The sequence below is a fragment of the Diaphorina citri genome, unplaced genomic scaffold, assembly GCF_000475195.1.
Source record: "Diaphorina citri unplaced genomic scaffold, Diaci psyllid genome assembly version 1.1 scaffold120, whole genome shotgun sequence".
Classification (NCBI taxonomy): Eukaryota; Metazoa; Arthropoda; class Insecta; order Hemiptera; family Psyllidae; genus Diaphorina; species Diaphorina citri.
In genome coordinates this window covers 68,028-91,571 of record NW_007377557.1, presented here as the reverse complement: position 1 = coordinate 91,571, position 23,544 = coordinate 68,028, and the positions used below count along the sequence as shown (strand labels likewise).

At 35.3% G+C, this 23,544-nt stretch overlaps 1 protein-coding gene across 1 annotated transcript in view; it reads right to left on the bottom strand.

Annotated features, from left to right (window-relative positions):
- Nucleotides 1–23,544, bottom strand: part of LOC103524793 — a 49,554-nt gene that overhangs the window by 1,939 nt on the left and 24,071 nt on the right. The window contains exons 2-10 of the mRNA XM_017449744.2: nt 17,831–18,105; nt 11,790–11,945; nt 11,510–11,519; nt 9,647–9,896; nt 9,012–9,085; nt 8,128–8,332; nt 791–830; nt 417–471; nt 66–173 (exon numbers count right to left, since the gene is read on the bottom strand). Coding sequence (XP_017305233.2) covers nt 66–173; nt 417–471; nt 791–830; nt 8,128–8,332; nt 9,012–9,085; nt 9,647–9,896; nt 11,510–11,519; nt 11,790–11,945; nt 17,831–18,069 — 1,137 coding nt within the window. The 5' untranslated portion in view covers nt 18,070–18,105. The remainder of the gene's footprint in view (nt 1–65; nt 174–416; nt 472–790; nt 831–8,127; nt 8,333–9,011; nt 9,086–9,646; nt 9,897–11,509; nt 11,520–11,789; nt 11,946–17,830; nt 18,106–23,544) is intronic.

Genomic DNA, 23,544 nt, shown 5'->3' with positions numbered 1-23,544 from the left:
GTGTCACGTCAGATTTGAATGTTCAAAACCAAAGGAATTAACGATCCATTTGAATGAGGACTTACCAGATCCCAGAAGTTGGCTTCCGTGATGTATCTGCCAATTGGGAAGGAAATACCGATTCCGGCGTAGATTCCCCAGTTGAAGATTGCCATGACTAGACCTCTCTTTTCCTGCGGAAGAAAATAGAAAGAAAGGATGAAATTAATGATGAGGGCGGTTTAGGAAAATATTCTTTCGTATCTAGAAATCAAAAAAATCGCCGAAGTACCGATTTAAGCGTTGTAAGACCGTCATCAACGATAATATTATCAGAACAATGTCTAAATTGTCTACGTCTTGTACAGTTGAAATTTATGTGAATTGTATTCAATAAAACAGATCTACATAACAGTATATCATAGTTTCAAACTTACTTCAGTGAACAAGTCTGACAGGATTCCCGTGGCCAAAGGATTGCAACCGGCTTCTCTGAAAACGGTAAAACAGATCATGTTCAAGTGAAATTTGAAAAGAGAACAAAATATCATCCGAAATTTTATTAATCATTGATTCTCTGGACACGTACTATAGTTGAAAACAAGAAATCACCAATATCAGTAATACATAACACCCTCGTTAAATACAAAGCATTTTCGAACAGATCATGTTCAAGTGAAATTTGAAAAGAGAACAAAATGTCATCCGAAATTTTATTAATCATTGATTCTCTGGACACGTACTATATACGTAGTTGAAAACAAGAAATCACCAATATCAGTAATACATAACACCCTCGTTAAATACCTACAAAGCATTTTCGGACCAAGCCTGTAAAGCTGGCGCAGCTCCTGGGCTTAGAGACGGAGAAGTAGTCGCCAACGTTAACAACAACAAAAACAACAACAACAACAACAACAACAACCCTCGGTAGATATCATCCTAAATTACCCAGCCTTGTGGACCAATCCTGTAAAGGTGGCGCAGCTCCTGGGCTTAGAGACGGAGAAGTAGTCGCCAACGTTAACAACAACAACAACAACCCTCGGTAGATATCATCCTAAATTACCTTGACCAATGTTCGGCTTAGAGAAGACGGAGAAGTAGTCGCCAACGTTAACAACAACAACAACCCTCGGTAGATATCATCCTAAATATTCATAATTAATTGGATATTTAATAAACATGATTAATTTGGCTTCGAACCAGAATGGAATTTACTATGAGTAGGTATTGAGCATGAAGAGTACATAATTACGTATATTCCTGAGTGATAAAAATTATTAGGACCATGTTTGAACTCTTGTACTAGGCATAGGCAGCACTGCCACTACTAGGTTCTTATTAAACATTTTATTTACTAGATAGGTATTACCTATTCATCTTATTTACCATTTGAATGTAAATTGTTCCCTGATAACCTTTTATTAGGTAGGTATATTTTTATTTATTTTATATTTTCTCGGGAGGAGCGCGAACGTCAACAGTTCGAAGCGTCAGCCGGCCTATATTTTCCAATTTCTCTGTACAGTGTAAGTACCCTTTGATGAAACATACATTTAACAAATAGGTAAGTTAAACTTTACTCTCATTAAAGGTAAAGTTCACGGACGCACCCTTTACATTGACTGCTTGTATAAGTAGATAAACATTTGATACAAGAGATAAGAAATTATGATCTTGCCAGAGGTACAAGATCATGGAAAGCGACAACTTTTGCAAAAAAGAAAATTCCCACCTATGTATGCCAATACTTTAAAACACTCATTGAAATCATGTGCTTGAAAGATATGGCTGTAACTTGTTGAAAAAACTTGAAATGCACGTGACTGCTCATTCGATTATCTGGAAAATCCAGTTGCATTTATCTATCGCCATGCATAGACCTATGTATTTCAGAGCACAGGTAAAGACATAGTAAATAATTGGATCAAAAACAAACGTGAATGGAGCCAGACAATCGAGCAGGCTAAAACTCACATCCTATTAAGTTGCTGTAGCAGCCAATGATAAATATCAGGTAAGTTGCAAAATGGGAAAATTATCAATATTATCTTTTTGACTCTTTGTCATGATTTGGACTTATTCCAACCTTTTCTGAGAATTTTGATTGGAGGATGGCTTTACCCAGTATCTACCTACTCTTTGTTTCTCTCTTTATCTGGAAAATCCAGTTGCATTTATCTATCGCCATGCATAGACCTATGTATTTCTGAGCACATCAGGTAAATACATAGTAAATAATTGGATCAAAAACAAACGTACATGGAGCCAGAAAATCGAGCAGGCTAAAACTCACATCCTATTAAGTTGGTGTAGCAGCCAATGATAAATATCAGGTAAGTTGCAAAATGGGAAAATTATCAATAGGTATTATCTTTTTGACTCTTTGTCATGATTTGGACTTATTCCAGCCTTTTCTGAGAATTTTGATTGGAGGATGGCTTTACCCAGTATCTACCTACTCTTTGTTTCTCTCTTTAGGTACTTTAAGTCTAAGCTCGGTCATTAAATCACAAAGGTACTTAATAACAATACTCCCTCTCATCACTAGTAGTTATCTACTTACTCAATTGGTAGACAAGTTTTCAAGTTTTTTCTTTATTGCACGATCATGTTGTTATAAAACATTGTTACTCTCAACTCATAATTATTTTCCACTGATTCCATAAGTCTATGATCAGTTGGTACTGAAGACTGAACTTTTTCTTTACTTACATAAGTTAAGTATACAATATTTATAACCATCTCTTTATGCAAGAACAAGATCCAGCCTTTTCTGAGAATTTTGATTGGAGGATGGCTTTACCCAGTATCTACCTACTCTTTGTTTCTCTCTTTAGGTACTTTAAGTCTAACACAAAGCTCGGTCATTAAATCACAAAGGTACTTAATAACAATACTCCCTCTCATCACTAGTAGTTACTTACTCAATTGGTAGACAAGTTTTTTCTTTATTGCACGTTCATGTTGTTATAAAACATTGTTACTCTCAACTCATAATTATTTTCCACTGATTCCATAAATCTATGATCAGTTGGTACTGAATTAAATCACAAAGGTACTTAATAACAATACTCCCTCTCATCACTAGTAGTTACTTACTCAATTGGTAGACAAGTTTTCAAGTTTTTTCCTTTTTTCTTTATTACACGATCATGTTGTTATAAAACATTGTTACTCTCGAGCAACTAGTAGTTACTTACTCAATTGGTAGACAAGTTTTCAAGTTTTTTCTTTATTGCACGATCATGTTGTTATAAAACATTGTTACTCTCCACTCATAATTATTTTCCACTGATTCCATAAATCTATGATCAGTTGGTACTGAACACTGAACTTTTTCTTTACTTACATAAGTTAAGTATACAATATAACCATCTCTTTATGCAAGAACAAGATCATTAAAATTATGCCAATAACATTAATAGAAAAAATTAAAAAAATCAAAAAGTGATTTTGGGGGCCAAGGTACAACCAGGCACCCTACATCAAAATTTATTTTTGATACAATTTAGCAACAAGGACATCAAAATTCCATGTCTAATAGATTACGAACAAAAAACTCTCAAAAAATCTAAGCCACATGGCTAACCAAAGAAAATCTTTGAAAAAACCAGTTCATTCGCATAATTATTTTCCACTGATTCCATAAATCTATGATCAGTTGGTACTGAACACTGAACTTTTTCTTTACTTACATAAGTTAAGTATACCTACAATATTTATAACCATCTCTTTATGCAAGAACAAGATCATTACATCAAAATTTATTTTTGATACAATTTAGCAACAAGGACATGAAAATTACATGTCTAATAGATTACGAACAAAAAACTCTCAAAAAAAGCTAAGCCACATGGCTAACCAAAGAAAATCTTTGAAAAAACAAGTTCATTCAAACTGGAAATCCGTTACGTAACCAAGATACAATTGTTAGACAAGTTTTCAAGATTTTCTTTATTCCCCAGCTCATGTTATAAGATCAAGACCAAGATCCAAGGCCAAGATTCTGATCCATGCATAACTTTGCACAAGGCTAGATTAGCTTTCAGTAAATGGCGAAATGGCGGAGCTGTTTTGCTTTACACTATGGCTTAGTTATGGCATAGCTCGGGTAATGAAAAAATTTTGCTCGAACGATGCGATGACTTTTGTATTTGCATATTGGGAAGAATCCTACAATGCTGCAGTGAGCACCAAAGTTGTGATATAATAACACAAAGAAACTGCATTTACATTATGAGTAAATAATGATCATCAGGATGTATTAGTGTTAATTTATAGCTTTAAGCTTTTAAACTAATACGTATGTTAAATCCGATAATAAGTAAATTCGAAAAATTGAGGTTCAATTTGAAGCAAAAAACCACATAAGACTGCAGATATCGAAGCAAAAAGCATTTTCGGATTGTAATTATTAAATAAAAGCCGAGATTGAACCAAAAAGTCCTATAAGATTGTAGATAAGTAAAAGTCGAATTTGAAGCAAAAAATTCCATAAGATTTTATTTAAGTGAAAACTGAAGTTGAAGCAAAAGTCCCATAAGATTGCAGATAAGTAAAAGGCAAATTTGAAGCAAAAAGCCCTACAAAATGTGTCAATTAGTATATTTCGATTTATCTGGACTCTTAGTATGTTATTTGCACTAGTGAGGTAATTTCTTAAAATCATACAGAATGGAAAAATCAAGAAGGGTACCTACTACCTATGCAATCATGATACCTACTTCGTGATAATGGTGATGTTATAATAAATAGGTGCATACTGCATAATTAAGAAAAATATCATGTATGTAATGATGATTATTTGTGTAACATAGAAAAATATCATGTACACATTACGTTTAGCAGCACTTTTTTTTGTCTAATTAGGCTTTTTAGTAGGTCGTTTACATCGCTAGTAGCGCTTTAGTATCCAACAAAAATTGCATGCCTGTTATAGGTAGTTGGATTTTAGTCTCACCCGCGGCGCGGTGCGCAACAAATTATTGTACATTGATCTATGATTCTATGAGGTAATATTATTTCTATTCTGTCTGACTAATTTCTATTTTGACACTACAAAATGGCGTCCGAAGGTTTAAGCCGTTGATTAGTACTAATAGGGCTTGTTAAACAGAGCCTATTAGACATTTTCCAACAAATAGCTACCTGATGAGTAATATTCTGAGTTTACTTTGCTTACTGATTAATAATAGGTATCTAATTAATTAAAATATTGATAAGACTCTTTGTGTCAATATTCTGAAGGTAGCCTTTTGAAAAATCAAGTTTTTCTAGTGATATGGGATTGCATTTTTCCAGCACTCACATAACTACCACGCCTAGATAATTTATTAATTACCTATTAAACGAGGTACTAGAGGTATTGATTTTATGGTAACAGTTATAGTAGTCGTTAAACCAAGAGATCAAAAAACCGGACTATCGAGCTAGCCCAAGTACCTACCTACCAGTCCAATAAAACAAACACCTACCTACAGTGATTCTCAAGATATCAAAGTAAGCAGATACTCAAATCACTCTTCTCACAAAGCTTGACAGTGACCGCCTGCTTTTTATTTCAGGTATGCAATGTGCCAAACAAGTTTTTTTTTCCTGATATAAGAGTATCAGCATAACGCATGCCACTCCATTTCCTTTGATAACACAAGTGCTCGTTGTTCATCAGAGGATTCTTTCGTATTTTATGTTGTCACTGAAAGAACTCTTGTTTATCCCGTATTGCTGAAGAAGAAGAAGAAGAAGAGGAAGAAGAGGAAGAAGAAGAAGAAGAAGAAGAAGAAGAAAATTCCTTATTCCTTATACCTAAGTTTTTTTTGAAAGAAGAGGTGGTTTTGACATCTCCACTGATTTTCAGTGAAGAACAACGAAGGAGTTTTGGAATCTCCACTATTTCTTAATACCAGTTTTGACATCTCCACTATTTCTCAACCTTAACCTCAACAAGTTTTAGAATGTAGAAATTAGAAATAACTACCTCAGCATTTTACGAAAATGATTAGGAATTCACAAAATAATACAGACACAGAAGGATCAGAATTTAACACAGGTTCCAGTGGATGATACTAATAATGATCTCTAGTGTGAAGACTTGAGATGCTGAACTGAAGAGCACTCAATGAGTAGTCAGCTGTTATCCAAACACCCTAAGCCCTAAGTGAAGGTTATCACAAGGTGAATGTTTCAGTACAAAGTGAAGCATTAAATACTATTGAATAGGTTGTCGTATTGTGTGATAATATTGTGAACTATGTATATCTCTTAATAGAACAATAATTGACATGAGGATATGATTTCTAATGGGATTTCCATAGTGTCCATTTTCAATCTGATTAATATGAGTAGGTATGTAGATGTATATTAAGTGATCACAATGGAGTGATAAAGATAGCACTGTTTTAGTGTGGATAGATCTTTGACTGATTCCTTGATGATATTTTTATTATTAATTAAAACCAGTTCCCTCTGGATATTATAATCATTAGCACTAGCGATTTCTTCCATGTTTTATTATTTTTATTATTTTGTTTGATTATTATTAGATATTCCCGTTGGAAAGTGCCTTGACATCTGTGACTTTTTTAACTTCTTTGAACTTGTAGGACGAAATAATTTTTTACAGGAGCTTCCAAAATCCTTGTCCTTCTTCCTTTCAATAGCTAAGAAAAAACATATTGTTTCAACAAAGAGTTCAAGGTACCCAAATAGTAGCTATTGACAAACTAGTAACAATGATAGACCGGGTAATGTACACCTTCAAAACAAAATGTACCGCCTCAGTGGTTAAGACCTCCAAACCACGACGAGTTGTTTGTTGACTTTGGTAAATTCATAAAAAAAATATATATCAAATAACTCTTCTCACTCATTGATGTCTCTCATCAGTTCATCACTCACAAATCAACCTTTTCCTTTCTTATTACATTCCTTATTTGACACATTCTTCCGTTGTCTTTCTTTTGAAAGTCTCATAGCTGGAAGTTGCATGTGTTCTTATATTTTTATTTGAACCCTGTTGTTTTCTCAATGTTTGTTTATGCTCTCTTGAGTGCCAGCAATTCCTATTGTTACTGTATTTTGTATACAAATCCATGAAGTTCCTTCATACAACTTACAAAGTCCATAATATTTTTTCAAAGTTTCACTTTTGTGTGACGTAAGTGGTTTTATTGTCATGATTTACTCGTCAATGTGGTTTGTTTGAATTTTGAATCACGATGGCAATGTTTCATGAGAATCTAGAACTGTTACTTGTTGGATCAAAGAATAGGATAGCAAATACTCGAATCCTGACTTAGTTGACTTCTGAAGGTTTCAAGATGAAGGCAGTCTTGAACATTGGTAAAATAGACTAATATTCGAAATAATAGACTTAGACGTGGATTATTTGAATTTCTACCACTCTTTCATCTAACTATGTCTTTCATCTAACTATGTTTATCTTCAGCTGTTTGCTTGAATTCCATTTTTACAGAGCATTATCTAGGTACCTACCTATGTCTTTTTTCCCGACTTTCTCTCCTCATTCAGGCTTGCTGTGGTTTGTGGTTGGGACCAAAGTCTTTTTGTTTGACTATTCCTCACCTTATGCTTACAATATCATAGGTAATTCAAGAATCTAGAACTGTTACTTCTTGGATCAAAGAATAGGATAGCAAATACTCGGATCCTGACTCCTGAAGGTTTCAAGATGAAGGCAGTCTTGAACATTGATAAATAATAGACTAATCTTCTAAATAAGAGACGTTAGATGTCAATGCTTATGCTTACAATATCATAGGGACTCCTGAAGGTTTCAAGATGAAGGCAGTTTTGAACATTGATAAATAATAGACTAATCTTCTAAATAAAAGACGTTAGATGTCAATTCTTTTAGTTTCTACAACTCTTTCATCTAACTATGTATATCTTCAGCTGTTTGCTTGAATTCCATTTTTACAGAGCATTATCTAGGTACTTACCTATGTCTTTTTTCCCGACTTTCTCTCCTCATTCAGACTCGCTGTGGTTTATGGTTGAGACCAAAGTCTTTTTGTTTGACTATTCCTCACCTTATGCTTACAATATTATAGGTAATTCATTAACAACATAAAATTCAGTATACTCTCCTCCAAAGATGATTTTATTCTGAAAAGGGATAACCTCTTGATGCTACCAGGAACCAGAATTTTGAGCTCTTTTCTGGGGCAACATCCAATTGCGCCAAAAGTTGAAAATTCCACCAACCTACAGGAACTGGTACAACACATTCGTACCAGGTTCTCCAGGCACCATTCATTACCCACCATGGAAATTTATCGTACACTACATTTATAATCCATAAGAGTAGAACATAGTCATCATCAGCCTCAGAGGAGAATGAACAACTGACTTATAGGTGTCAACTTCCACTAAATAATATTAGAGTAAATTTTCAATAGATATATCTTGTCATTAAGTCCTTCCTGAAAATGCTGATCAGTAATTTTCAAATCAAAATGGTAGTTATTGTCAGCTAAGTAAGGAATGTAGCTAAGTAAGGAATGTATAGTTAATCATGTAAAAAGGTGATGGTACCTATCTACATAATCTTCTCAAGAAACTCTTGGAATCTCCACTGATGGAGTCCATGAGGTAATGGTAACACCCAATCGAGTAGCTGCTGAGAAAACAACATTCGTAATGAAAAAGTTATTAATAAAATTTCCTGCGAAATCAATTGAGAATTGACCCATTAGGGTTGCCCGAGCTGATGAAAACAATAGATTCTTTATTAAACTCATATACAGGAGGTTCAAACACTCTGGTAGTATTGAATCTACATAATATTAAGCTGTGTCCACACACATAGTCGATGGCCGTCGAACAACATGTTTTAAATGCTATTTACTCTCAGTTTTCAACTGACGGTATAAGTAAATAGAATGCCATGATGTATTTACCCTAGGAACTTGATATGCCTAGATAAGGTTTTGAGAGCTTATTGCAAGAAAAAGATGGAACATCGGCAATTTTATCCATCAGAATGAAGCCAAAAAATTAAATGCGTGTGTATAGAGATCAATGTTGGGGAAGATCTCTCTGTAGAACAGATCGGCGTTGTAGGCGAAACACAATCCACCTGGAAATGGAAAATGAGTGTTTGAAAATTTTGAGCTTTCTTTATGAACACCCGAGTTTATAGCTTTTACCTACCTAGATTAAAATACCTACAAAATAACCCAGCGTTATAAATAAAAACTCCGTGACTGATACATATTCACTCTTGTCACAAAAAAGGAGACATGCTCAAAAAAGAGCTGTAAGAGAGAAGCCTCAGAGAGAACCGTCCGTCCCTAAAATCTACGGATAGGGGTGCAATAGTCCTACATACTGGACTGTCGGAAAAGACTTTTTACCTACCTAGATTAAAATACCTACAAAATAACCCAGCGTTATAAATAAAAACTCCGTGACTGATACATATTCACTCTTGTCACATGCTCAAAAAAGAGCTGTAAGAGAGAAGCCTCATAGAGAACCCTCCGTCCCTAAAATCTACGGATAGGGGTGCAATAGTCCTACATACTGGACTGTCGGAAAAGACCCCCATTTAAATGTAATGTAAAATCTACGGATTGTGTACAAATTGGCTTACACGCAAACTTCCGTAACCATCTCGGAAATCTTCTCCTCTACTTACCGGTGTGACGGATAGAGGCGGCAATACACAGCATAACCAGACGTGGTTCCAGCATCACTTTCCATGGAGATTTCTTCTCCTCAGCGGGTTCAGGGTTGCTCAGTTGCTTTTCCTTTTCAACCTGGGCTTCCTTCTCTTGTTCGACTTCTTCACCAATGGTGGTTCTCTTGGGTTCAAAGATGGTGGTGGCACAGAACAAAGCAATGACGAGTCCGAAGATACCGCTGCCGTAGTAAGCCACTCTCCATCCCTGAGGAATTTGAACACCGTTTACAACGAGTTAGTTTTCATAGTATTGTGAAACACACACATTTGTGTGTGTAAAGATAGCGTTAAGCGTGTCTTTTAGTCGGAATTTGAGAAGGTTCGATAAATCAGAGGAGTGAATCAAGTAAACGTTTTTGAAGGTTGAAAACAGCAGTTTGAATGTCATAATTTTATTTTAATAAATCATAATTTTATTTACATGCATGAATAAAATTAACAAGGCCGTACCAATACTCGTGACCGCCGCGCCCGCCGGCGGCCGGTCGACCATTTTTGGACACACTTTAACAATGCATGGCATGTTTTTTGTCGCGATAGCATGTTGATTGTTGCCCGTTCTCAACGGATCACTCAAATTAAAAGTGTTGCACGAGGTTAGTACCCGGATGGGTGACCATCAGGCCAGTCTCGTGCCGCCTTTTCCCAGACCAAATCAGTCTGGTTGAGTAGGCGGGTAGATTGTCTCCAAATTGAGAAAAAATCCCTGCCACTAGCATTTACGCGTTCACCTCTAAAACAAATTACATATCCTAGGCATGTATATATTTGTACCTACCTAATGTTCTGATTAGGTGTGTTATGGGCAATCTGAGAAATAAGTGGCTATTAAAAAATGATATATTTTTAACTGAACGGACAGCTTATAGGTAGGTGTGATTGGTTAATCAAGGTGTGTGTGCCTAATCAACTAGTTTTCTTCTAATAGGGGCATTCATTAGTAGAAGGTTCCATTAGATTTTTTCTAGTGTTCAATTTAGAGTTAAAACGATTAGAGCGAGGTCCATAATATTAATGTGAAATCATGTTATAACCAAGAAATCACCAACCAGGAAGATTATTTCCATCCCATATTGGGTGTTTCTAGTTTCATCTTGTATATGTACTCATTTGATCTACATACATGTACTCGTATAGGTAGGTTCCTTGAGTAGGTAAGGAGAGAAACCAATTTACTTGATGTAGAAATAATAATATAAATATCTACATAATTAGCTATAAAAGATTAGTCCCTGCAATAAGACAACTTCATGATGATGAAGAAGATTGATTGCCAACAATTTGTTTAGCAGTAGCTAATTATCCATTTGAACATTTAGAGCACTAACAAGGCTCCTATTCAAAAGATCTAAGTAGTAACATGCAAAAAATCACAATACACGAGCTATAACCTACAGAATTTTAATCAATTGGTGGAACTGAACTAATCGTGGAAATTTGCTTCCTGTAATTACAAAACCTAGTCACCTGTAGTAAGCTCCTAACCACCTGTATGCTGTATGCACCACTGGAGTAAAAAGAGCGCAAAAAATCAGCCAATCAGCGTGATACGGTCAATTGAGTTGACTAGGAAATTGGTTAGCTATTACAGCCAGTGCGTTGTTATCCTGGATAATTGTTCTGATGGGTTTCAGTTGCATCGTTGACCTTGACATTGGTGCAGTTAGGTGATGCATGCAATATTGTTCATAGGATCTATTCATCAGATTGATTGCCAACAATTTGTTTAGCAGTAGCTAATTATCCATTTGAACATTTAGAGCACTAACAAGGCTCCTATTCAAAAGATCTAGTAACATGCAAAAAATCACAACATGCAAACCCCACCCTGGAAAATTCATGGAAAACCCCACTTATGAAATTCAGAAGTAATAACTAGTGCTAAATACGTAGTTATCTAAATTAAATTGGTGAGATAAATAGTGCTTAAATTAGATCTTTTGAACCAATGGGTGCACGAAACATTCTCTTGAAAATCAAGTTCATTTATAATCAAGGAATTTGAGATATTTCACCCCATGGTACTGGAAGTAAAAACAGCCACATCCACTATTATGGTATCTGGTTGATCCAATACACTTTTTGAATGAAATATTACCTGTTGAATTTATCAGCAGCAATTCCCAAGATGACACCAAACACTGTATAGACAAGGATAAACACTGGACCGGCTAGAATCTGGTATTCAAATCCGAGACCATTGCGACCATATTCACAGAATTGGGTGCCATCTTCCAGCTGCAAACTGTGACATCTGAAACAGACGGAATAGTTGATGATGAGATTAAACAATGGATACCGTGGCCAAATTTCGTTCTGAAATGGATATTTAAATTTAGAACACACCCAAAAACCAAGAATTTGAAAGAGACAGATTTGATAAATTTACTTCTTAAGAATAGGCAAAATAGTTACCTACCAAATTACCTAAGAAGGTTATGATCACAGGATGTTAACATAAATGTAGGTGTAATGAAAAAGCCATTAAAATAAAACTCAAGACGTAGAAGATATCCAGCCATTATCATGACTTCCCACTTCGGCAGGTTATAATGGATTTTATAGATTTTTCTGCTAAAAGAAAATCTAATTGTTCTAAACGTACCTACATGTATAGTGTTACTTTTGCCCTTGACATTGGTATACCCAGTACATATTGCACACCGCAGGATGCAACTAACGGAGTCAATTTTATGCAACAACAATTTGTCTAATAGATGTAGACCTGTCCTATTATAAATATCTTTCACATTCACAACAACTGTGGAAACTATTTAAGCTATTATCACAAATTCCAACTATAAAATAAATGACATTTGTAGGTTTCTAGGAATGTCTTGGAGTGATAAGTTGGATCGAATGTTGATATTTTCCTTCAATTTTGAACACCTACTGATGATATTAATCCCATGTATTATTGCATGCCATAGATCTCTGAATGACACTATGGCCTACCTTAAAGTCCTCCTCTGCCAATTATACATACATATAAAATTAAAATATCTATCCACCATTAAATCAATTATTTTAATATCATAGGTATTTATCTGAACGGGTAGTTTAGTTAGTCCCATTCCCAGCTTGGCATGAAATGATTCTGCAATAAAAGATGAGAAAAAAGGCGGGAAAACATGCTCTAACGCTCTAACCTATGTAGGTACTAAACTAGTTGGTAGCACGACTATTATATAGGTAGTGTAGGTACCCAATTAGACAAGATAATATGCAGGAATTTCACATTAACATATTCGCACTTAATGAAAAACCATTACCAATGGGGAGATAAGTAATAAAGAAATCAACGCGAACTCAATGAATTCACTTCCTGATTGTTCAAAAAGTAAAATAAAAATCCCATACAGGCACCTTACAAAAGTGTAGGTAAATAGATATATTGCAGAATGTATGTAGGTAGAGATAAAAACAACTAATAATACAACACCAAACACTGATCGTGACAGGTTTAATAAAACATGCGGGAATGAGTCAACATAAATGACATTTGTAGGTTTCTAGGAATGTCTTGGAGTGATAAGTTGGATCGAATGTTGATATTTTCCTTCAATTTTGAACACCTACCTACTGATGATATTAATCCCATGTATTATTGCATGTCATGGATCTCTGAATGACACTATGGCCTACCTTAAAGTCCTCCTCTGCCAATTATACATACATATAAAATTAAAATACCTATCCACCATTAAATCAATTATTTTATTATCATAGGTATTTATCTGAACGGGTAGTTTAGTTAGTCCCATTCTCAGCTTGGCATGAAATGATTCTGCAATAAGAGATGAGAAAAAAGGCGGGAAAACATGCTTTAACCTATGTAGGTACTAAACTAGTTGGTAGCACGACTATAGGTACCTAATTAGACAAGATAACATGCAGGAGTTTTATATTAACATACTCGCACTTAATGAAAAACATTACCAATGGAGAGATAAGTAATAAAGAAATCAACGCAAACTCAATGAATTCACTTCCTGATTGTTCAAAAAGTAAAAAAAAAGTAAAAAAAAAAAAATCCGATACAGGCACCTTACAAAAGTGTAGGTAAATAGATAATATGTATATTGCAGAATGTATGTAGGTAGAGATAACAACAACTAATAATACAACACCAAACACTAATCGTGACAGGTTTAATAAAACATGCGGGAATGAGTCAAGCACCAATAATGTACCACCTTAAACTTCTACTCCCTTGTCCTTAAACTGTAGTGAATCGATGCCAATGTCAAGGGTATCATTATGAGGAACAATATTTTTTACAATTACAAAGTCAGACAATCTTCGCAGCAATTATTTATATCAGAGCGAGATAATCATGCTTCTAATCACATAACTCAAATGTTACTCGAAGTAAGTCGTAACTCTTCAGCTGCGTGGAAATAGATATATATCTTTCCTCTTTGTCCTGATGTGTACCAACAATAATCCTGAGATTTAGGATTGGGTATCCTTTCTGGATTGGTGCATTACTATTTTTACAGATTGCGAAATACTATTTTTGCAGATTCCTCCAAAACACCCTGTAATATATTAAATTACTAATTGATCAATGATAGTCATTCCTCAAGACCATCTATATTTCCTATGGGAATACTTGGTCACTGATTTATTGATAGATAATTACCATGTGCTGCCCTATGAATCTACCTTATTTACATTAGAGGGAAAATTGCTCACTAATGGTTACACAATTCTATTGGCAATTGGCACGAGCCTATCTATTCTGCTCATCTTTTCATTTACGGTCTTGGCTATGAGTCTTCTATTCTATTTCGATTTGCATGAAATATTGGGACATTTATAACCATATTGTAAAGACATTGTAATTGTATGTTTCTTTTCTTCAAAGACAATTTTTCCAAGGGTGTTTTATTATTTTCCAAATCCCCCATCGCTGAGATTCTAATTAAACCTTCGCGAATTTTTACGGTAGCTATTTGGTACCTTGGTACGTAGTTCCATTTCTATCTAAGTATCTATTGACAGTTTTATGGAATACTACCACATGCTCCTATACAATACATCTAGGAACAAGGTAAGTGCCAGATAAATTTCACGCTGCTGCTAAGCAATTTTTTTTTCGTGGGGATTGAATTCAGTTGTTTCATAACCAGTAGCTAAAAGCTACCTAACAATTACATGTATGCTTTGTTCATGCGCGTGGTACCACCATGTGCCTACGCACTAACATAAATTTGCAGGCCTATAAATAATGCCTTCAAATTACCCACTTTATGATTATGAACAGTTTTTGAAAATGAATTATCTTAGGAATCCATCAGGCACTTTTATATTTGCTTTGGAACTCTCTGGTTTTCTCATTTTAAGGGAACTTTCAGTGGTAAGTGGTAGTGTTCCATATTCTACATACTTGTTCGACTTCTTCACCAATGGTGGTTCTCTTGGGTTCAAAGATGGTGGTGGCGCAGAACAAAGCAATGACGAGTCCGAAGATACCACTGCCGTAGTAAGCCACTCTCCATCCCTGAGGAATTTGAACACCGTTTACAACGAGTTAGTTTTCATAGTATTGTGAAACACACACATTTGTGTGTGTAAAGATAGCGTTAATTCTACATAGGTATGTCATTGCCTCTTTTAAACTCCTGTAAAATCAGCTTCAAAAATCTGTTCTGTGTCTTGTGGTAATGATGCCAGATTCAATTACCTGATGATTTTTCTATTTGAAAATTTGTCAGTTTTGATTCTACATAGGTATGTCATTGCCTCTTTTAAACTCCTGTAAAATCAGCTTCAAAAATCTGTTCTGTGTCTTGTGGTAATGATGCCAGGTTCAATTACCTGATGATTTTTCTATTTGAAAATTTGTCAGTTTTATCAACATTTGGATTCCGTATCCGTAATTCATTCTGGTTTGCATTATTGTTTCATTCAGAATCAATCACAATCACTATCAATCTCTTTGAGGGCTCATGATCACGTGTTTGGCAAAGTTCCGAGCAGCTCTTACAAGAACAATCGGTGTAATAGTGTGGGCTTTATGTTAGGACACTATTTCATCTGGTGATTGGAGTGGTAGGTGTGTTCCATTTGGTGTTCAAATCACCTTGAACATGGTCGGAAAAGACAGGAAAGCTCTAAATCAATATTGAGGTATGCCCATTCTAATTTCCACCTGCTTCTAATATGAGCAATGAGCATTAAACATAGATACCCATTTTCCCATTCTAAAATGACCCGTTCTATGAAGAATTGAACACAGTGATACCTACTTTCAATTCAATTAATCCGGACTCCGTCACAATCTATTAATATACATACCTATACTTCCAGCTTTAATCTTTATACATGCGTCCAGTGCTCTATAATAATTTATAGCGTTTATAGATTGGTAGAACCTCGTTAGTATTTATTGAAAGAAGGGATACATAATTTTCCATTGTCTTAGTCATCACGCCATCACCAATGATTATATTACACTTGTCTTTGCACGATTTAAGAACTCGAGTAATTGTATATTCCTAGAGGACACTTTGTGGCTTTAATTGTTGTGGTATTCGACTTTTGATGGGGACTTATAGCATAGGACTTCTTATTCAAAGCACCCCTGTCGGATATTTAATTTTATTACATCATACCTATACGAACCTACATATTATTACGTCCAGAGAAAATTTTCTCAACCTTGAAATGGTTGGTATTTAAAGTAATTTATAAATGGTTGATAAAATTCCAAAAAATTATGTAACTAACCTACCCACATGCCACATGTATTGAGGTGATAAATTGAGAGTGAGAAAAAAAAAAGAGCTCTGTGTTTCATCTTGATCTTGACGTGTTTGAAGCTATAGGCAACTTTATTAAATTCTAATGAAAGTCGTTCACCTCCCACAGTTACAATGGAAAACCAGTTTTACAATACAGAAAATATTTTATCCAAAAATAACTACCCACCAAAATACACGAAATCTGAAAAGTCAATGTCTTTAAAAAAAATATTGTATGTATCGTTTATGGTTGATAAAATTCCAAAAAATTATGTAACTAACCTACCCACATGCCACATGTATTGAGGTGATAAATTGAGAGTGAGAAAAAAAAGAGCTCTGTGTTTCATCTTGATCTTGACGTGTTTGAAGCTATAGGCAACTTTATGAAATTCTAATGAAAGTCGTTCACCTCCCACAGTTACAATGGAAAACCAGTTTTACAATACACAAAATATTTTATCCAAAAATAACTACCCACCAAAATACACGAAATCTGAAAAGTCAATGTCTTAAAAAAAATATTGTATGTATCGTTATGAGATCTCGACTAATAAATCGTCATCTCTACAAGGTCATGGTTAAAAAAAGTCGAGTTCTTAGAGTTACATAATCCATTTCATGTTATTATCTTTTTCAGCCCATTTCAGGTTATTAGTTATTACTTAGGACGTAGGTATTCAAATTGACTGGACTGCTGTCAGCCTAATTGTGGCTAATCCAAGAAATAACGAGCTACCTACAGAATTTTAATCAATTGGTGGAACTGAACTAATCGTGGAAATTTGCTTCCTGTAATTACAAAACCTAGTCACCTGTAGTAAGCTCCTAACCACCTGTATGCTGTATGCACCACTGGAGTAAAAAGAGCGCAAAAAATCAGCCAATCAGCGTGATACGGTCAATTGAGTTGACTAGGAAATTGGTTAGCTATTACAGCCAGTGCGTTGTTATCCTGGATAATTGTTCTGATGGGTTTCAGTTGCATCGTTGACCTTGACATTGGTGCAGTTAGGTGATGCATGCAATATTGTTCATAGGATCTATTCATCCAGAACTAATGTGTGACCTGCCAGCCATAAAGATTTCCTGGGCTTCAGATCCTGAGAAACACCATTGTATTTTATGCACGAGACGAAATTTAGAGCTATTGATGATATACCTATTGACCGGTCTATAATTTTTGAAGGTTTCCAATACATTTCCATTTCCAAGAGTGCAAGCTATTCAGAGAACTGAGAATTTTATCTTGGTGTTGAAGATTTAAGGATAGAAATAAAGGAGGAAGCATTAGGTACTATTTTTAGTGGCTGTGACAAGAATACAAAAATACATTCGAACTAAAACCTGCAACTCACTTATTTAGTTCAAACGCTTCAGTGGTACTTACAAAGTTTCGTTCGTATCAGCTTCGGTGCAGGCGGTGTAGTAGGTGAGATTGAAATGATGGTCGGTATAGTTCTCCCTCAGTTGACATCTGATATCCCCGTACTCCAACTCGATGGCAGTCGCCTTGCTGGTCACACCAATCAGGAAGTGACCCAATTCTGATGTCAGATATCCGAGAGTCAGGATGGTTAAAGCGTAGCCACTGTAGAGGGAGCGGAACTTTTCCATGATGGGGAACATTATGACTTGCGGGAGAAAAGACTGGAACTACAACACCTGTGGGCAGAAGAAGAGATGGACTGGTTAGAATGTGGAAAGAAAGACTCACTACATCTTCTGAAACTGTCGCTCTTAAGTCAAAGAAATTTTGGCCCAGTTTTTTGGAATTTATGCTTCAGTGCAGCTTGTGAGCCAGTGTTTTACTAATAAATATGGCCCTTAGTGCCCTTACCCAAGAGGTAGGTACCCAATTAAGCATGATGAATACTTGAATACCGTGTCAAATGGTATAGGACGCCTTCGGACAGTATTTTTACCCATAAACTCTACTTATGTAGTTAGTTATCTACTTCTGTTATAGTATTCAAGAGACAGGTGTTCATGAGTAGATAGGAGTAGGGATCTACAAGTACTTCCTTGTTCTGTGCGAACCTACTTGCCAGGAAAAATCTTCCAAATTTAACAATTTCTTCCGGCTAAAATTACCCTCCTGGATTTGTTTTACAATACACTCGTAGACAGATATTTTATTGAACCAAAACCCATTGTTAAACGTACGCATTATGTTAGCATTATTAGCTCACACCAAATTTTCTTTCACGCTACGTTACTCTTTGGAAACGAGCTTTATGTCTTTGTTTTCCCTTGTCACAATAGGAACCCAGAAGTGTTTATTGGAGTATTGGAGAGTCAACGCCTAATCTACCAATGTCAATGACTCAGACAACAATGGAGCTACCAGAAGAGACACCGCGGATGCCATTATGTTAGCATTATTAGCTCACACCAAATTTTCTTTCACGCTACGTTACTCTTTGGAAACGAGCTTTATGTCTTTGTTTTCCCTTTGTCACAATAGGAACCCAGAAGTGTTTATTGAAGAGTCAACGCCTAATCTACCAATGTCAATGACTCAGGCAACAATGGAGCTACCAGAAGAGACACCGCGGATGTTGACTTCTGAGCTATTTATTATTCCGCTTTATAAATAGAGTCGTAACATAACTCTATATTATGTTCAATCACAATGTAAACATAGATTCATAGATACCTAGCTATACCTACCTATTAAGTTCATGAATCATGTGATTCTCATATGCCATTAAGAGAGAAGTGTGGTATTATTGTTCTTATTTTAATGAAGCTACTCATCATAATCTTGAGCATGATATTCTAGACTGGGTCAATGTCACTACAGAGTGCATAAGTCTCCGACGTCACAAACAGGAGCCTACTTCAGTAAATTATTATAATTAACTTAGTAGATGGGTACATGAGTAAATTATAAATAGTACGATTGTAAATAAAAGTACATCAGTAAATTACAAGTCCTTTGGATTGAAAGCTAACACCTTCTATGAGAAGAAACGAAACAAAAGAATGCAAGTAGACATGGTGATTCTGGCAATTTTGGAACGTAAAACAGCCAAGTCTAATAGGTTGGCAATGTTGGTATCTATATTGCATGATATTATTTTTGTAACTAAGTAGGTATATTGTGGTTAGGCAGATAATAAAATTAAATTATTCAACTTCTTCAGAGTTAAAGAACGGCTTCATAAGTAGCTTGATGATACACCTTCTTTTATTTCCACAAATATACTTACAGTAATGTCTTCAAAAAACCCATAATATCTAGTGTAAGTCCTCAAAGCGCGGGGCCCCCAAAAGCGCGGGGCCCGTGGCAGTCTGCCATTTTGCCTTATGGGTAATCCGGCCCTGCTCAATCAACTTCTTATTGAGAAAATTCTAATAGGTATGTATCTATATTTTAGTGTATTTTCTCGTTACCTCTTGATCTTTCGTTTTCTTCGGCTTGGATTGTAGCTCGATACCTACTATCTTTTTGCTCTCTTTCAATGATTCTACCTCACCTACTTGATAAAATATGACATTTCGTATGTTTTTAAAGCTCATGTTGTGGAAGCCATTGTTCTAACCATGTCTAGTTGACCAGAGTGAACATGTTGGAAATGATGGTCCAATTTGATATCATATATACAACATGGCTACTTGTTTTCTGAAACCTGATATTCTTCAAACTGACGAAATCTTTGTCAAGATCTTTGTCAGAAGATTAATTGCTCATCAGTCTGCTATCTTTTCTGACAAGTTCTCACTGTCATTAATGATCTTCTTTGTTGCCGCGTGTTCTTTGATGAATATACACAACGTTTAATGTTTCAAGTGATTCAATTAAGACAAGTTTACAGTACCTAATGTCTTCAAACATTATTTTGTATCGCTTGCAATAACATCTTCATTTACATCTCTTCTAGCCGCTTCATTGTTTCAAGTATGATTCAATTCACTTGATGACAAGAGTGATTCAATTGATTAATTGCTCATCAGTCTGCTATCTTTTCTGACAAGTTCTCACTGTCATTAATGATCTTCTTTGTTGCCGCGTGTTCTTTGATGAAGATACACAACGTTTATTGTTTCAAGTGATTCAATTAAGACAAGCTTGTCATTATTATCAAATGCGAGATGCATGAAGGTTGTCATTAAGATGTTTGCATGAGGATGTTTTCCACATTTAAATTGTATTCTGTTTTCTCTAAAATTATCTTAAGGCTTTCAATTATGTCAGTTTTACGCTCTCAACGAAGAAAATGTGGAACGCCCGCCTGCATTTAGGCACTAATGACTAATCTGTTTAATTCTGCAGTTTTAATTTATTAATGACATTAAATCTACATAATTAAAATTATGTAGGCATGTAGCATTCCATATTATGTTATAGAATTGTAGAGATGCCTCGATTACGTAAGTAACCGGGTTTTCCTTTGATTAGATAATGTCAATTGAATTCAGCATTCAATTCTTTGAGTAGGAAGATTTCCGTTTGTTTTTCCAGAGATCTACCAACCGAAGAGTAAGTCGCACCCGCTTTATTAGGTGTTAACTCATCAATAGGTATTGTGGTCCAATTAAAAGCTGGGACTTACCAACAGTGTTTCACCGAGGATCAAGCTATTCCTAATGTTCAGCTGGATCCAGGCTTCAACATCATCAGACTTGGTAAAACCCCGTCTTTAATCATTTCTCCAGGTTAAAACAGTTTACTCCTACCTAGGATGAAACGGTACAACAAAAGGGAGAGCAACAGATAGTAAAAGTACCGAAAGAACTGTTTTGGGATTGGTTATTTCATTTCATCAATGAGGCAGTTTGGTGAGTAGTAGGTACATGACTCCCGTTACTCTGTTAGTAGATGCTAGATTCACAGTTTTGCTCAACGGAAAAACCACAAACGGACAAGTCGTCTGACCACAGTCGCTAGTCGGTTCCCTGATGGAAATCAGCGCATCGGCCTAGACTGACCTTCTGGTCGGAAATAACCACCGGAAATCGTACGAACTATATCAACAGTATCAACTATTCTGGTGCGTGTTACAGTAAACTTCCTTTCAGACAACTCTGGCTTAGTACGTACAAGGTTCTTGGGTGTTGACTCCTATATTTACCTACTGCTGATAGGTCATCTACAATGGATACCGTATTGTAAGGATTGTAGGTACCCACGGACTAGATAGATGTACAAACTGACTAGTTGGATATTTGTGGATAGTATCAGCTGGATTACTGAATGGTTTGTTGTAGGTACCTAAAAGTTAAATCAATACCTACGGTCGTTTTGTCAAAGCGAAGAATTAACCATAACCAACTAGGTAATTACGATATCTGAGAGTCTGATATAATAATAGAAGAATCAATACCCCATCTTCATTTACATTGTTATATTGGTTCTGAAGCTATACGTATCTAGTTCATCCCCACTCTTCAACTCGCAAAACCCAATACAGGGAAAGTTATGTTCTTTACGTCCCTTTTAAAACAACTATTCCTCAAGCGGACCCTGTATACGTGAACTTTATTGACACCTGATATTATGGTAATGGCGAAACGCAGGTAAAATTTCTGCTTATGGACACCTGACAAATCATAGGAGAAGGTCATGCGAGACAAATTCATAATGGTATTCCTTTTGATATTACCAATCTTACAGTATGTACCCTTCAAACCATCATGCATGATGTGTATTTATTTTGTGTATGTATATGTAGATGCATATTTGATTGAGAAATTAACTTTCTGACATTAAAAAATGCAGTAAAAAAACTGATTGGAAAAGTTCACAGTTAAAGATGTCAATAAAAAGCTATAAAAGATGTTCATACAGTCGCGTGCCGGATTGAGAGAAGATGATTCAAGAAAACCTGTTTATCTCAATGAATGGAACGATTGACATAGCTTACCATAAAAAGATCAACAGTTAAAACTGCATTAGCAGAACATACATAGGTACATATCCTTAGTCGTTCTGTTTGGTGGAACAGGTCGACTATTCACAAAACCTCTCCACCAAGTTCTATCATTAATTTTTTGTTGCTCCATTTGCATAGTTGATAATTGACATTCATTGAGAAAATCTGATGAATTCCTTATTAGTTAATACTAATACGAATAATTATTGCATATCGACATACCTACTTCGTGGTAGGCCCTGGCAAATAATTACCAACTCATTTGAATAACTTCTGGAGACATCCAAACAATTACTGACATTAATATGTTCTTATTTTAATGAAGCTACTCATCATAATCTTGAGCATGATATTCTAGACTGGGTCAATGTCACTACAGAGTGCATAAGTCTCCAACGTCACAAACAGGAGCCTACTTCAGTAAATTATTATAATAAACTTAGTAGATGGGTACATGAGTAAATTATAAATAATACGATTGTAAATAAAAGTACATCAGTAAATTACAAGTCCTTTAGATTGAAAGCTAACACCTTCTATGAGAAGAAACGAAACAAAAGAATGCAAGTAGACATGGTGATTCTGGCAATTTTGAACGTAAAACAGCCAAGTCTAATAGGTTGGCAATGTTGGCATCTACGAGTATTGGATAATATTATTTTTGTAACTAAGTAGGTATAATGTGTTTAGGTAGATAATAAAATTAAATTATTCAACTTCTTCAGAGTTAAAGAACGGCTTCATAGGTAGCTTGATGATACGTACACCTTCTTTTATTTCAACAAATACTTACAGTACCAAATACCTAGGTATTACCTACCTATTTAGTTTGTTTATACTTCCAGCATGTGGTCTAGTAAATTGTTTTAGAGTTGTTCTTGTTTACTCTTTAGTTTACAATAAAAGCTGACAGGTTATATTGTTGAGGAAATAGGCAATTCATTTATCTAGCAGGTATGTAAGCCTACTGGGTATTAAGTATTTCAACTAGGTAGAGTTCCTGTTTTAAATAAGTAGGTATAGGTACATTAGATGAATTATGTACATGTGCAGGTACTTAGTAGGTTCATAAGCTAGACATACCCACCTACATTAGGAACATTACAAAAGTACAATATGAAAATACATAGGCATGAGAAGGTGCTAGACATTTTACGACTTACCTACAACGATTAGTACCTACCTAATAGTCAGCTATAAAGAAATTAACATCCAAATGCTCAAT